Consider the following 14,576-nt stretch of genomic DNA (forward strand, 5'->3'; position numbering starts at 1 on the left):
CATTTGTCCTAGCAACGCAGTGTCAGATCTTTTTTTTTTTTTTCCAGCCCAACCTCTTGGTGGTGGTGGACGTCCCCGGGAGCGGTGGTGTTTTGCACCTTCTGGCTCAACATGCGGTGTGCAAGCTCAGCTGCCATCGTGGCCTTTTGCACCGGGCTTTGGGTCTTTAACCTGGCGCTGGTGCCGGGCCAGGAGACCGGGAGGAGCCCGGGGTCCGACTGCGAAGGTGAGCGGTGTGTGACCTGCTTGCTTGGCGGTGGCACCGCAGCTGTCGTGGGGCTTTGGTTTCTCCCGGCTGTAAATAACATCTCATCCAAGAAATGCTGGGCCTTGGCCCTAACTTCAGATCGCTTCTCCTAAGCCTAGGTAAACCTTGACGCCTTGAGGCAAACCTGATTTGCCTGTTGAGTATTACATTGCCATCGTATTGGAATTTAGATCTGATTTTGTGCCAACGCTGCTAGATTCGGGTGAACTTGGCACCAAACCAATTCTGTTGGCTCTCTTGGCATAGAAGACGTTTTTCAAGTTCAAACTAGTTTGTGAGTCCCCACAGGGAAATCAAAACTCGACAATGAGTGGGGATGTGTGATCAGAGGACATAGCTACCATTGCTTAGTTAGAATTGCGTTACAAAGCGCTGTAACTACTTGAGAAGAGCAAGATAGAAAAGAATGGCTTATATTGTTCGGTTTTTAAGTTGTAGTAGACTTGTAGTTAGAGCCTCTGAATCTAGTCCCATCTAACCCTCCAGCTTTGAGACTGCTGTACCTGGCTTCACCCTTAGTTTACCCCCACCCCAAATCAGCATTCTTTACAGATGAGAGCAGAAAGAAGGGAATTGGCTCTGGCTAGCCCTCCTGGATTCCTCTGAGCTTGAACTGTAAGCTGTCTCAATACAGCGACGGAATAGGATGTATTCTAACTAAATAAAGTCTTAATACATGGAGTCCAGCTTTCTTCTATAAGCAATCATTCAATTTTTCTCCAGAAATCTAAAATATCTGCCTGATATTATTTTCAAACTTTGCTGGAGATGAAAGATATTTGTTTTCTCAGCTATCACTTTGCTTCACAATATCACTTGTGTTCTAAGCTTATGTATCTTTCAAAAATTTACTACAGCTGTTGGGATTAATTACTAACCTGTGTATAAATTTCACTGTTAGGCAAAGAGGCCGTGGAAGGAGGTATGTGGAACAAGAATTAGGTCTGAGATACAGCTCTATTACTGCTTGTGAGATTTTTAAATAAGTTGCTTAATTTTACCTTAATGTTATAAGATTAAAATACCAATAGACACATGAAGAAATGCTCAACCTCTCTAGCCATAAAAGAAATGCAAGGGCTGGGAAGATGGCTCAGTGGTAGAGCGCTTGCCTTGCATGCATGAGGCCCTGGGTTCGATTCCTCAGCACCACATAAGCAAAAAGAAAAAAGCCGGAAGTGGCGCTGTGGCTCAAGTGGTAGCGCTAGCCTTGAGCTGAAGAGCTGAGGGACAGCGCCCAGGCCCAGAGTTCAGGCCCCACGACCGGACCCCCCCCCAAAAAAGAAATGCAAATCAAAACAACATTGAGATACCACCTCACCCCAGTTAGAATGTCTAGAATCAAGAACTCTAATAACAACAGATGCTGGAGGGGATGTGGACAGAAGGAAACCTTACTGCATTGTTGGTGGGAATGTAAACTTATTCAACCACTTTAGAAAGCAGTATGGAGGTTCCTCAAAAGACTCCACATAGAGCTCCCCTATGACCCAGCAATCCCACTTTTGGGCATTTACCCAAATGATCACAAACAAGACCACATTAAAGCTACCAGCACAACTATGTTTATTGCAGCATTATTTACCATAGCTAAGATATGGAACCAACCCAGATGCCCCTCAGTAGATGAATGGATCAAGAAAATGTGGTATATATACACAATGGAATCAGAAAGAATGACATTGCCCTATTTGTTAGGAAATGGAAAGACTTGGAAAAAATTATATTAAGTGAAGTAAGCCAGGCCCAAAGAAACATAGGTTCCATGGTTTCCCTTATTTGCAATAACTAGTATATGTCTGAGTCAAGCAGAAAAGGTTGGATAAGTTGATGTTAGGGGAATGAACTCCAAGATAAGTATTCAAATTTTTTTCCTTTCATGCAATTGTTTCTATCATATTTATAAGATGATTTCTATGTTGCTTTGTATGTCCCTTCCCCACAGTATAACCCATACTTTCACTGTATTTGATGTTGGTATAATTTGTGGAGGGGAAGGGAAAAAAACAAATTGTTCGACTAGGGATACAGGTGGACCCATTGCAACAATGAGATGTACAAGTCCTTATGTGGAAAAACGAACTTAACAACTTTGGTGGGGGGTGGGAGGAGTATGGGAAGGGATGGGAAGTGGAAACAACGAGGAGGCAACAATGCTTGATAAGAAATGTACTTGTTATCTTGCCCATTTAATTGTAACTCCTCTGTATGGTATTCTCACAATAAAAAAATAAATACCCTGTATTTATTTTTTGTACCTGCTGATGCATTTTGTTAAGTTCACAAAGTCTTTTGAAAACATTTTTTAAAAAAAATTTAATTAGCTGCTTTTTGAAATTTGGATTTCTGACTGTTTTTGGAAACCCAGATTACCATCCACTCACTCACCCAGAGCACCTTCTAGTCCTGCCAGCTCTATTCATGGCCAGGACTATACATAGGTGAACCATTTTATTTTTGTCTCTTATACTGTATCTTTACAGTGCCTTTTCTATGGTTAGACACATTTACACAAATACTGTTATGTTACCCCTTGCCTACAGCATTCAAAACAGTCGTGTGCTGTACAGGATCCTAGGCTCTGTAAGCTTTACCTAGCCTAGGTAAAGGCAGGCTCAGCCATCTAAGTTGGCATATGTGTCCTCTATGTTGTTTCCATAGGAGAATACCTAATGATACTGTCCCAGGATGTATCCTATTATTAAGTGATGCTTGACTGTATATTTGTCTGCTCTCATTGTTTCCAACTGGATAAAATATTAAGATTCTCCAGAGATTCAGAACCAGTAGGATGTGGGGGGAGGAAGGGGTAGTCGGTCTTCACCTTAAAATTGAATTATATCCCGGTAACTCCATTATAAATTGAAATGATCCCCAAATCAAAACTGCATTTATTCTACCAAACCTAGGAAGCATCATAGTTTATTAACAGCACACTGTGGATATAAACACACGGGGTACACTCATGATCATGTGAATGACAGCTAGTAGTACCTGACTTTCCCTACATGGAGCTTTCCCTGAGAAACGTCACAGATCTATGGGAAAGAACACTGTAAGTGATGGCGAGCTGAGACCAGAAACAGAAGAAGCATATGTAAAAAGGTTTCAGGTATCAAAATGCTTATTAGGCATTGGAGATAAAATAAGATTTTTTTTCTGCTAAAAAAATAAAGGATGGGGACCAGTGGATAGCTCAGTAGGCAGAGCGTTTGTTCTAGTATGAGTGAAGTTCTTGGTTCAATTCCCAGGATCACAAATAAAACAAGATAGAAAAGAACTGAAAATATGGGAAAAAATGTCAAGAGGATACAAAAAACGTCTACTCATGTGGAAAAGAACCAAGTAAAGCTCTACGGATGAAATTGATGGGATTAAAAACATTTAGCTACAGATGAGAAAATGAATTAAGAATAAAGTAATTATCAAGAAGGAATCACTGAGAGATAAAAAGATAAAAACAGGAAAGAAGGGTAAAAGGTACAATAGAATAGAGAGGAGTTCTAACTTGTTTATTGACTTTTCAGGATAGAAGAGAAGATATACAAATTCAGTGTATTTCAACAGAGTATTAAAAATATTCCACTATCACATCATAAGAAAATCACACATCAAAAGAGAAAGGTCATCTTAAAAGCAGAGGGGAAAAAAGAGAAAATTCCTTCAAAAGAATTATTAGATTGAGCTTCACATGAATTTTAACAGCAACAAGGGAAGGCTCAAAGTCCCAGAGTAAAAATGCCACTCTTGGTGGAGTGCTTGCCTAATAAATCTTGTACAGGGCCTTGAGTTCATTTCTTAGCACCACAAGGCAACAACAAAAAGTAAAGCTAAGCTTTAGACTCTGAGTGTTGAGGGGTTGAACAGTGAATCAGAGAGCAGTAATTATAAGTAGTGTGGTTTGGGGAAACATTACAAATAAAATTGGATCAAAGAGTTGTCCAAATGATTCAAGAGGTTCTAAGTCTTCTTAAAGCCCTACCTCATTCTAATAGAGTCCCACCCACTACCTTCAAGATTGGTTTAGTGAGGCTTCTTTTTGTTTTTCCTTCCTTCTCTGAAAATTAAACTGGAGAAGATGATAGGATAGCTTTTTTTTTTTTTTTTTGGTCAGTCATAGAGCTTGAACTCTGGGCCTGGGAGCTGTCCCTCAGCCCTTCAGCTCAAGGCTAGAGCTCTACCACTTGAGCCACAGAAGCACTTCTGGTTTTCTGGGTGGTTTATTGGAGATAAGAGTCCACAGACTTTCCTGCCCAGGCTGGCTTTTGAAACATGATCCTCAGATCTCAGCCTCTTGAGTAGCTAGGATTACAGGGGTGAGCCTTTGTTCTAGGAGGTGTGGATAGAACTGTTGAAAATAATGTTCATAGCCAACTGGCAATTTTTTTTTTTTTTTTTTGTCGGTCGTGGGGCTTGAACTCTGGGCCTGGGCGCTGTCCCTCAGCTCTTTAGCTCAAGGCGAGTGCTCTACCACTTGAGCTACAGCGCCACTTCCGGTTTTCTGGTGGTTTATTGGAGATAAGAGTCTCACGGTCTCTCCTGCCCGGGCTGGCTTTGAACCACGATCCTCAGATCTCAGCCTCCTGAGTAGCTAGGATTACAGGCGTGAGCCACCAGCGCCCGGCCCCAACTGGCAATTTTAATAATTCCATGAACCTGAGCTTAATCATTGTGTCATAATTCACCTGACAAAACTGGAACTTTACTCCTGAAGGTGACATTATTATATTTTAAAATATTGTTTTATCCTTTCAGGTCCTGGCTAATAATTTTCTAATGAATCTATGATTTCACTTAAAAACTTTCAATTCCATTTATTAATATTAGCAAATATTTTATGAAGCATATTGGAAGTTTTTATAATAAAGATATGATGCGTTCTTTTTAAACAATAAACTAGGAAGTATTTCAAACAGAAAAAATTAAGTAATATATACCTATCCTCTAGATTGAATGTTAATATTGTTGTCTATCTGTTATCAGTACCTCTGTCTTCAAAAAATAAAATATTAGGTGTAGGTAATAACTTTTTTTTTTTGAGTCCGGTCGTGGGGCCTGAACTCTGGGCCTGGGCGCTGTCCGTCAGATCTTCAGCTCAAGGCTAGCGCTCTACCACTTGAGCCACAGCGCCACTTCCGGCTTTTTTCTTTTTGCTTATGTGGTCTGAGGAATCAAACCCAGGGCTGCATGCAAGGCAAGCGCTCTACCACTGAGCCACCTTCCCAACTCTAGGTGTAGCTAATTCTTTTTCCTTGACCCAACTAATATTTTCAGAGGAAGTAACAAACCAAAAGTTAAATGTGTACTTCTCATGAATTGTGTGTGTGTGTGTGTGGGGGGGGGTCCTGGGGTTTCAACTCAGGGCCTGAACATCGTCCCTGAGCATTTGTACATAAGAGTAGAATTCTACTACTTTAGCGACAGCTTCACTTTTAGCTTTTTGGTGATGAATTCGAGATAAGAGTCTCATGGACTTTCCTGTCCAGGCTGGCTTTGAACGTTGATGCTCAGATCTTAGCCTCCTGAGTAGCTAGGATTATAGGCATGAGCCACTGGCACCTGGCCCTTTTACATTTTTTTAAAAGAACTTGTACTATTAGGATATAAAGGATCTGTTTTGTGACCTTGAATCTATATAAATTTTACACTGTTCATATTCTTTGCAACATCTTTTTGTGGTACCAGGTTTTGGGCTCCAAACTTCACACTTGCTAAGCTGGTATTCTACTATTTGACCCAATTCCTCCCCACCCCATCCTTTTTACTTATTTTTCCAATAGAATTTAGTGTTTTGTCCTGGGCCAACTGGACTATGATCCTCCTATTTATTATATCCAATAGCTGGGATGATGTGTAGAGTTTGTAGTACAGCTCTCCTTTTAGGTGGAGCTTGGTTCCAAAGATTGATTGACTCAATAAGCTCATGCAAAGTGTCCATGGCTTTAGTAACAGGCTCCAGATCATAGCATTTGAGTCTATTGTCTCAATGATTAAAACCTACCTATTTTTTAAAAACTTGCTCTTTGGGTTATATACAGAGGTGGATAGAGGGTTATACCTGCAAATGTATTTCTTTATTCCTTCTAGTATGTAAAGAATTCTTAAACCGGTTCTACAACTCCTTAATTATCAGTGACATTAACTTTACACCGGACACCATAGAAAAAGAATTGATCAGCTTTTGCTTGGATGCCAAAGGAAAAGAAAATCGTCTGGTATGGTCCAATTCTATAATTTATTTTTCCTGTGTGTTTAGAGAAAACCACTAATAATTTAATGTCTTACTGTGTACTTGACACCCTCCTACTTATGTGCTTGCTTTATGTGTGTGTGTGTGTGTGTGTGTGTGTGTGTGTGTGTGTTTTGGGGGGGGGGGGCCCAGTTGTGGGGTCTGAACTCTGGGCCTGGGCGCTGTCCCTCAGCTCTTCAGCCTCAAGGCTAGAGCTCTACTACTTGAGCCACAGCGCCACTTCCGGCTTTTTTCTTTTTGCTTATGTGGTGCTGAGGAATCAAACCCAGGGCCTCATGCATGCAAGGCAAGTGCTCTACCACTGAGCCACCTTCCCAGCCCTTATGTGTGTTTCTTATCTTTTTCTTTTCTATGTTGCAGTATGGGGTTTTGAACTCAGTGACTTATGCTTGTTGGGCAGGCACTGTACCACTTCAGCCACATGTGTGGCCCTGTTATTTTTGCAATAGGGTCTTGCTTTCAGCCTGAACAGGCTAATAACCTGATATTTGTTTATTTTATGTTCCTCATTGCTTCTGGGATGAGAGGCAAGTATCATCACATTCAGTGTCACTTCTTCAACGTGGAGTCCCATGGACTTTTCTGCCATCTTGGAACCATAGTCTTCTTATTCTCAGCCTCCCAAGTAATACCTAGGATTACAGGCATGTGTCACTGGCTCAAGCACAATTCTGGAAGACAATAAGAAGTCAGTCATCCAGGGAAATATAGTTGTTATACTTTCATAATTCATTTTCATTTTGCTTCCTGAGTAAACAACCAATTAAATGTGAGACTGTAATACTGAATTGGTAATAAGAATTTACTGTCTTGAATTAAAAGTGGGTAGATGTTTCATTTCTTACCAAGACAATTAGTCAGTTATCAAAACACTTTATTATCACTTATAATATATAGTTCATATATTATAGATTTATGAAGTATACATAAATTATATATTTCCGGGTTTTTTCTTTTTTGCTTATGTGGTGCAGAGGAATCGAACTCAGGGCCTTATGCATGCAAGGCAAGTGCTCTACCACTGAGCCACCTTCCCAGCCCCAACATACATAAATTATATATTTCATGTTAAGTTTCATATATATATATATATATATATATATATATATATAGAGAGAGAGAGAGAGAGAGAGAGAGAGAGAGAGAGAGAGAGTGTGGGGGGGGGGGGGGGTAACTGCGGTTTGAATTTAGCATCTCATGCTTGCTAGGCAGATGCTCTTTTACTTGAGCCCCTCTTCTAGTTTGTTTTACACAGGTTATTATTTTGAGATAGGGTTTCATGTTTTGCCCAGGTATGTGTATGGACTGTGATCCTCTTATTTTATGCTTCCTGCTGTAGCTGCCATGACAGCACACAGAATCGCACCTAGTTTCTTCCATTAAGACAAAGTCGTCTGAACTTTTGTGCCTGAGCTGGACCAGAATCTTAATATCCCTCATCTCAGATTCCTGAGTAATATTACAGCCATGAGCTACAGTGATTTGCTTGTATTTTCTTGTAATGACATTTAGATGGTGTTTCCCTAGCTTAAAAGATGGTTTGGAGCCAGGCATTGGTGGTTCATGCCAGGAATCCTAGCTACTCAGGAGCTAGCCTAGGCAGGGAAGTCTGTGAGACTCTTATCTCCAATAAACTACCCAGAAAAAGCAGGAAGTGGTGCTATGACTCAAGTGGTAGAGAAATAGCCTTGAGCAAAAGCAACTCAGGGACAGAGCCCAGGCCCAGAGTTCAAGCCCCAGGACCAGAAAAAAAAGATGCTTTGCTTTAACAAAGTGTTTTATATTGCTAAAGACATTTCAGACTCCCTCTCCCATTCCTCCTCTTCTTCCCCAGGCTAAAAGTTTGCTATGTGCAATGTAACAGGACCAAAATGGTCATGTTGAATTTGGCAGTTAAATTTGCATTATTGACTGTTTCCCACTGACACGTGGCAAAACACTTGTAATTTATCTTGAGTTAAGGTGTTTGATATTTTCATATGTAAAATGCAGAAGTCAGGCAGCTTGAAAGGCAATATTGCATGATGGAAAAGGTCCATCAGAGAGCCAAAACTTTAAGATTTTTATCATTCTGCCTCTTCTCCTTGCTGGCTGGGTGACCTTTAGTCATCTGGATTACAACTTGTGGATCATTTGCTTCACAGAACTGCTGTGATAAATACGTCAGCTAAGGCTTTCCAAGCAATAGGAGCAACCTGGCCACAGAGAAAACGCTTCCTAAGTGTGAGCTCTTCTCACTCTTCTGTGAACTATGTGTAGGGAACTTCTAATTAGAATAGATATGAGGATAGACTCATTGACTTCTGCTGTCTTAATCAGTAGGGTTTAAAATTAAGTAACTGGACCATGAAAACTAGGCTAACCTCTCTTCTCCCTTTTCTCCAATTATTTATCTATATTTATCTTCCTTCCTTCCTCCTTCCCTCCCTTCCTTCTTTCTTTATTTTCTTCTCTCTCTCTCTCACTTTCGTTTGGTTTTTACACTCAAGGCTGGCACTCTACCAGTGACTTTTGCTAGTTAGTTGGAATCTCACGGACTTTCTTACCCAGGCTGGCTTTGAACTTCAATCCTTACATCTCAGCCTCCTGAGTAGCTGGAATTACAGGCCTGAGCCACCAGCAGCCAGTTCATTTCATACTTTTTTTTTCATTGCCCAGGACACTAAATTCTCTTCATTCTCCCTCAGTGTTATTATCTAGGGGCCACAAAGGATGCAGCCACCAAGATCCTAAGTGAAGTCACACGTCCCATGAGTGTGCACATGCCGGCAGGGAAAATTTGTGAGAAGCTGAAGAAGATGGACAGCCAGATCTGTGAGCTGAAATATGGTATAACAGAGCCAAGGATCTTTTTTTCCAATACATCTAACGTATTGTCACACTTCAAAACATGCCGCCGTGTTATCTAGAAGGTCAGGGTTAGAAGGAAAGGAATTCTCTTCCACTCTGGGAATGGCTTCTGTACCTAGTGCCACTTGAGTTTTTTTTAAGGAGGGGAAATAAACAGCCTAATAATAAACAACCTAATGCATAATCAACAGTAGGTTAAACTGCCAACTTAGACAGCGAAGTTTAAGCTAATTCACCAAGGCAACATCAGCCATATATGCCCAGGAAATTTCCAGAATATAAAAAGAGCCTCCACCAATGATGACTTAGCTCCTGGTAACCTATGAAAAAAAGTGGCATCTATTCAAAGAGGTTAGTAGGACTTGGAGGTTATAAATATGACTGCTATTTTCCTTCCTAGGTCTAGTTAACATTCTGCCTGCTATAAATTTTAGGAAATAGGTTAGTCATATCAAATAAGGTTTTGTCTGATAAAACAGCTTGTCAAAGGTACCTAAAATAAATAGCAAGGCAAGAGATGCCCTATTTAAAACATCATCCTTGGCCTTATAAAGTCCACATTGATCTATTCTTACACTGAGAATTTGTATCTGGGCCAGTCCTCTGAGTAGATAGAACAGATATGATAAAAGGCTAGGTTTTTTTTTTCCCCTCAGTGTCCCAACAATGGAACTTCCATCAACAGAGACTTGCTTCTTTTGCTTAAGTCATTGTTTTATGTTACATACCCAGCATACTACTATAAACTACCCAAGTAATGAACATCCAGCCAATCCTGACTTCCTTAGTCAGTCATATTTCCCAACGTGGCTGTGTGATATATGTAGACATCGTATTACACGTGGCAAACCTGAAATAGGTTTAAGTTACTAAAGACAACCTATTTCTCCACATATGCCACGCCAGGCCCTAACACCCAGGGTGGTTATTATGGGTAAGAGTCTCTTTTTATTGGCGTCAAAGAAATGAAGTAGAAGCAGGAATCACCGACTCCACATCTATAGAAACAGTATTTACAAAAGTGACACACCTGTGTTGGTTCTTTTATTTGATAACTTTATTTGAAAATCAATGTATAAACAGGATCTTACCAGGCTTCTGAAAGAAGGGTCAAAGGAAGCAGATATTATTGAGAAAAATGAATACTTACTCATATTTTTTGTGACAACACTGGCCACTAGAGGCCCTTGGGGAGCCATGAACGTATTTTTTTTGTGACCATTTTCTTGTAGTTTTAGGATATCATAGGGGTGCTGTCTTTTTAAAGTTTAATTGTGAAACTACATTTGCTAGAAAAAAAAAATCAAGGAAACTGCTGGTATTTTCAAGAAAGTATTTTTCCTCTTCAACTACTTTTCTCGACTAGATCAATAGTTTTAAATGCATCTTGGCTTACTGTTGGCAGAAGATTGAACAAGGCCTATATGCTGGGGATGTTGATTTTTTAGTATAAAATTTCCTGTTTTGAAAGATAGGCTGTAAAATTAACCCCCAAATTCACATGCAAGGTAAGAGTGGCATTGGTTAATATTCCAATGAGGAGGAAGACATTGAACCCAAAGATTAGTTTTCTCACTCAGTTCTCAAGATCCTTATAAAAATGTAAGAATTCTCTAGAACACAGAGTTTCATTTCATTGGCCCTCCAAGTTAAAAAAATCTTCCAAATTTAGCTTTTAAATTAGAGCACACTTACTGGAATTTTTTTTTGACAACTCACTTAATGATTCAATTTTTAATGTTTTAAAATGTTGTGTTCTGCTTTGCAAAGGAAAATAAAAAGGGCAGCACTTTTAAATGGAGGTCCAGCCAGAAAAGTCCTGGCTGGCACTAATGGCTTACGAAGTGAACTTGAACATTGTATGGGACACATGGTTACAGGTAGACTTGGTAATGAAAGCGGGGCAAAGGAGAATTCTTCAAAGGAGGAAAATCACATCTTTCTGCTAGAGAAGTAATGATCATATTGTAGATAAGCTTACTTTTTGATTTCCTGTTTTAGGATGTAGCAATAGAGAAATAGCTGATTCTTGATATTCTCTGCAGATAATGTGTAAGCAGAGAAAGAGTGTTCTTGCTAGGCAGGTGGATGTTGGTGACAAGTATTAAGGCAGGGATTTGGGGTCAGGTTGGCTGGAACTGAATCACTGGCATTAAGAAGCAGGTATTCCACAAAGGGCCGCAACATCAAAGCTGGGATAACTCAGGAGTCCCTGTCAGATGGGACATTAGGAGAGTTCACCCAGCAATCCCACACAATTGAAGATTGGTGACCATGTTCCTGATTTTATTCATAGGCTTGGCTTTCCTCTTCTTTTTTTTTGTGTACTGGTTTTGGGCCTGAGCTCAGGGCCTGAGTGCTATCCTTCAGCTTTTTTTGCTCAAGTCTGATGCTCTACCACTTGAGCCCACAGCTCGATTTCCAGCTTTTTCTGGTGCTTACTTCGAGATAAAAGTCTCAGGCACTTTCCTGCCTGGACTGGCTTGGAACTGTGATCTTCAGATCTCAGTCTCCTAAGCAGCTAGAATTACAGGCGTGAGCTACTAGCTTTTCCTCCCATTTTTACAGAAGACTACTGAGCTCATCTGTCTTAATGAGGATCAATATTATTATTATTAGCTTTGAGTAGTTTTACAAAAATTTCCATCTAACATGTTAGTTTATGAGTACAATGCATCTTGATCAGTATCATCCCTTCCAATATTCTCCCCTGTCTCTCCCAAACCACACATAAGATAAAATTTATATATAAAAAAATAAAGAATTACCTGATGGCTAATTATGACCTATGGCTTTCAGTTAGTCACTAGGGAGGTCATCCTAAAAATACTGTTTCTAATGAATTACTGTCTTTTCAACCTTAGGAGCAGTAGTTAGGATACAGTGCTATTTGTTTAGGGGCTCTAATATGAGAGCCCTGAAGGCCCTTGTTTTGAAGCAAGGTACTCTCTTAAGAGAGAAACCCAAATCATCATCATAACTCTATACAGTTTTCCTTGGCATACTGGAAGGGAGAGAATTTGGTCCCAGGACCTCCTGCAGATCCCAAAGTTCCAGACACTCAACCAACTCGCTAGGCAAAATGGCATTTTATTTGTATAGAACTTACACACATCCTACCAGATCCTTTAAGTCATCTCCAGACTACTTAAAATACCTCATCCAGGGCTGGGAGGTTGGCTCAGTGGTAGAGTGCTTGCCTTGCATGCATGAGGCCCTGAGTTCGATTCCTCAGCACCACATAAACAGAAAAAGCCGGAAGTGGCGCTGTGGCTCAAGAGGTAGAGCGCTAGCCTTGAGCTGAAGAGCTGAGGGACAGTGCCCAGGCCCAGAGTTCAGGCCCCACACCGCCAAAAAAAAAAAAACACAACTCATCCAACATGTAATGCAAGTAGTTATTATACTGTGTTGTCTAGGCAATAATGACAATAACAAGACGAATCATGTTCAATTCAGACTCCATGATTTGGTCCATGGCTGGTTGCCTTTGAGAATATAGAACCCACAGATAGGGGGTACGTTTTCCTTGCCTCGGATCCTATGAAAGCTCGAACTGTTTCCATATTGGATTTTTATGGGAGTCAGCACCATGTGCCTTTTTAAGTGTTTCACAAGGTTTCTTGGTTTTGTTTTGTGTTGTTATTGTAACAGTGCTTTTATTTTTTTGGCACTTAGAAAAGACTTTGGACTTGGCGTCTGTGGATCTGTGGAAGATGAGAGTAGCAGAGCTGAAGCGGATTCTGCATGGCTGGGGTGAAGAGTGCAGGGCCTGTGCAGAAAAAGCTGACTACGTGAATCTCATCAAAGAACTGGCCCCCAAATACCAAGTGGCGTATCCCCAAACAGAGCTCTAACCATGGACACCAGCACACTGTGGCTTAAATTAGGGAGAAAATGATGCTCAAGCCTGTGGACCAGTTCCAGGGTATCCTGGAACTGCATTGTGTTGGGTGTCAGACCTTTTTGTCTTTATAAGTATTACCTCAGAATTTTGTCTCTGACTAAACTTGGGAATTTTACTGGCATCTCACGTTTGTAGTGAGCCAAAGCCTGCAAGTGCCTTTCACCTGATGCTCCTTGCTGATCTTCTAAAACTGGGAAAACAGAACTGTTGAATACTGATGAGATAAGCTGATTTTAAGAGCAAAGAGTGTGCCCACATGGGGTGTTTTTGTATACGAGTTTAAAATCAAATACATTGAACTAGGAGAAAAGAAACAACAGCTTGTCTGACATACAACTCTAACCCTAATAATGACCTAACATAATCAACTTATTCTTTCCTTTTTCTTTTTTGACTGTAAAAAGATCTATTCTGGGTTTCTTTGCTCTCAGAATAGTAGGGCAGGGTCAATGGAAGTTACTGTTTTCCTCCTCAAGAAAACCTGCTTGAATCTACTTAGAGAAACCAGATCAAGCACCCATTCAAGGCTAGCCAGTGTTTGTAACCATACTTGCATTGGCAAGTGTTAGAGGATTAAAATGTCTCAAAAACATGCAGACAACATGGAGATTTGTGGTTTTTCAGTGCTATCATTGCTTTACACTTTTTTTTTAATTGTGAAAATACTATACAGAGGAGTTACAATTGCATGGGCAAGATAATGAGTACATTTCTTATCAAGCATTGTAGCCTCCTCCTGCTTTATACTTTTTATCTTTTATGTGGGTGTGTGGTGGTGGGGATGGAACTCAGGACATTGCATATGCTTCTCCACTTTCTGGCCATAGAGAAGTAGGAAGCCTCATGGATGGAGGCACTCAAGAGCTATATTTTCTTGGAACTTTCCGGATGATAGTGTGGCTTATATCTAGATTGGGGTGCTAATGAATGTGACAAGCACACTCATCTAGTAAGACCTGGACTTCTGATTGTATATAAGTTATATCTGAAAACTGCTGTGAAAATGACTGGAAATTACTGAAAATTAGTTGAGTCAAAATATCTTCTTTGTTTAAAGATTCATATTTAACCCAGGCATAGTAGCTTGAGCCTGTAATTTTAGGAACGTGGGGAGATAGGATACTTGTTCAAAGCTAGCCTGACCAAAAAGTTTGTATTACCCCATCTCAACAGAAAAAGCTGATGTGGTGATAGGTACCTGACACCTCAGCTACATGGGGAAGATATTAATAGGAGGATGACAGTCCTGGCTGGCTCAGACAAAAAGTAAGACCCTATCTATCTGAGAAATAACCAGAACAAAG

General features: G+C 40.3%; 1 protein-coding gene across 1 annotated transcript; it reads left to right on the plus strand.

The window, feature by feature from the left end:
- Positions 1-41: 41 nt before the first annotated feature.
- On the plus strand, positions 42-13,845 carry Cdnf (cerebral dopamine neurotrophic factor). Its single transcript, XM_042686210.1, has 4 exons — positions 42-226; positions 6,356-6,483; positions 9,206-9,347; positions 13,044-13,845. Exons 1-4 carry the CDS (start codon positions 112-114, stop codon positions 13,220-13,222), a joined length of 564 nt encoding a protein of 187 aa, XP_042542144.1. The 5' UTR covers positions 42-111; the 3' UTR covers positions 13,223-13,845.
- Positions 13,846-14,576: the final 731 nt, after the last annotated feature.

This window comes from Dipodomys spectabilis, unplaced genomic scaffold (genome assembly GCF_019054845.1).
Source record: "Dipodomys spectabilis isolate Male_0828 unplaced genomic scaffold, ASM1905484v1 ptg000096l, whole genome shotgun sequence".
Classification (NCBI taxonomy): domain Eukaryota; kingdom Metazoa; phylum Chordata; class Mammalia; order Rodentia; family Heteromyidae; genus Dipodomys; species Dipodomys spectabilis.

Coding starts and splice junctions, on each gene's coding strand:
- Cdnf (XM_042686210.1), top strand. CDS start 112: ATGCGGTGTGCAAGCTCAGCTGCCATCGTGGCCTTTTGCACCGGGCTT. Junction 6,484..9,205: donor AAGGAAAAGAAAATCGTCTG/GTATGGTCCAAT, acceptor ATTCTCCCTCAG/TGTTATTATCTAGGGGCCAC. Junction 9,348..13,043: donor GATCTGTGAGCTGAAATATG/GTATAACAGAGC, acceptor TTTGGCACTTAG/AAAAGACTTTGGACTTGGCG.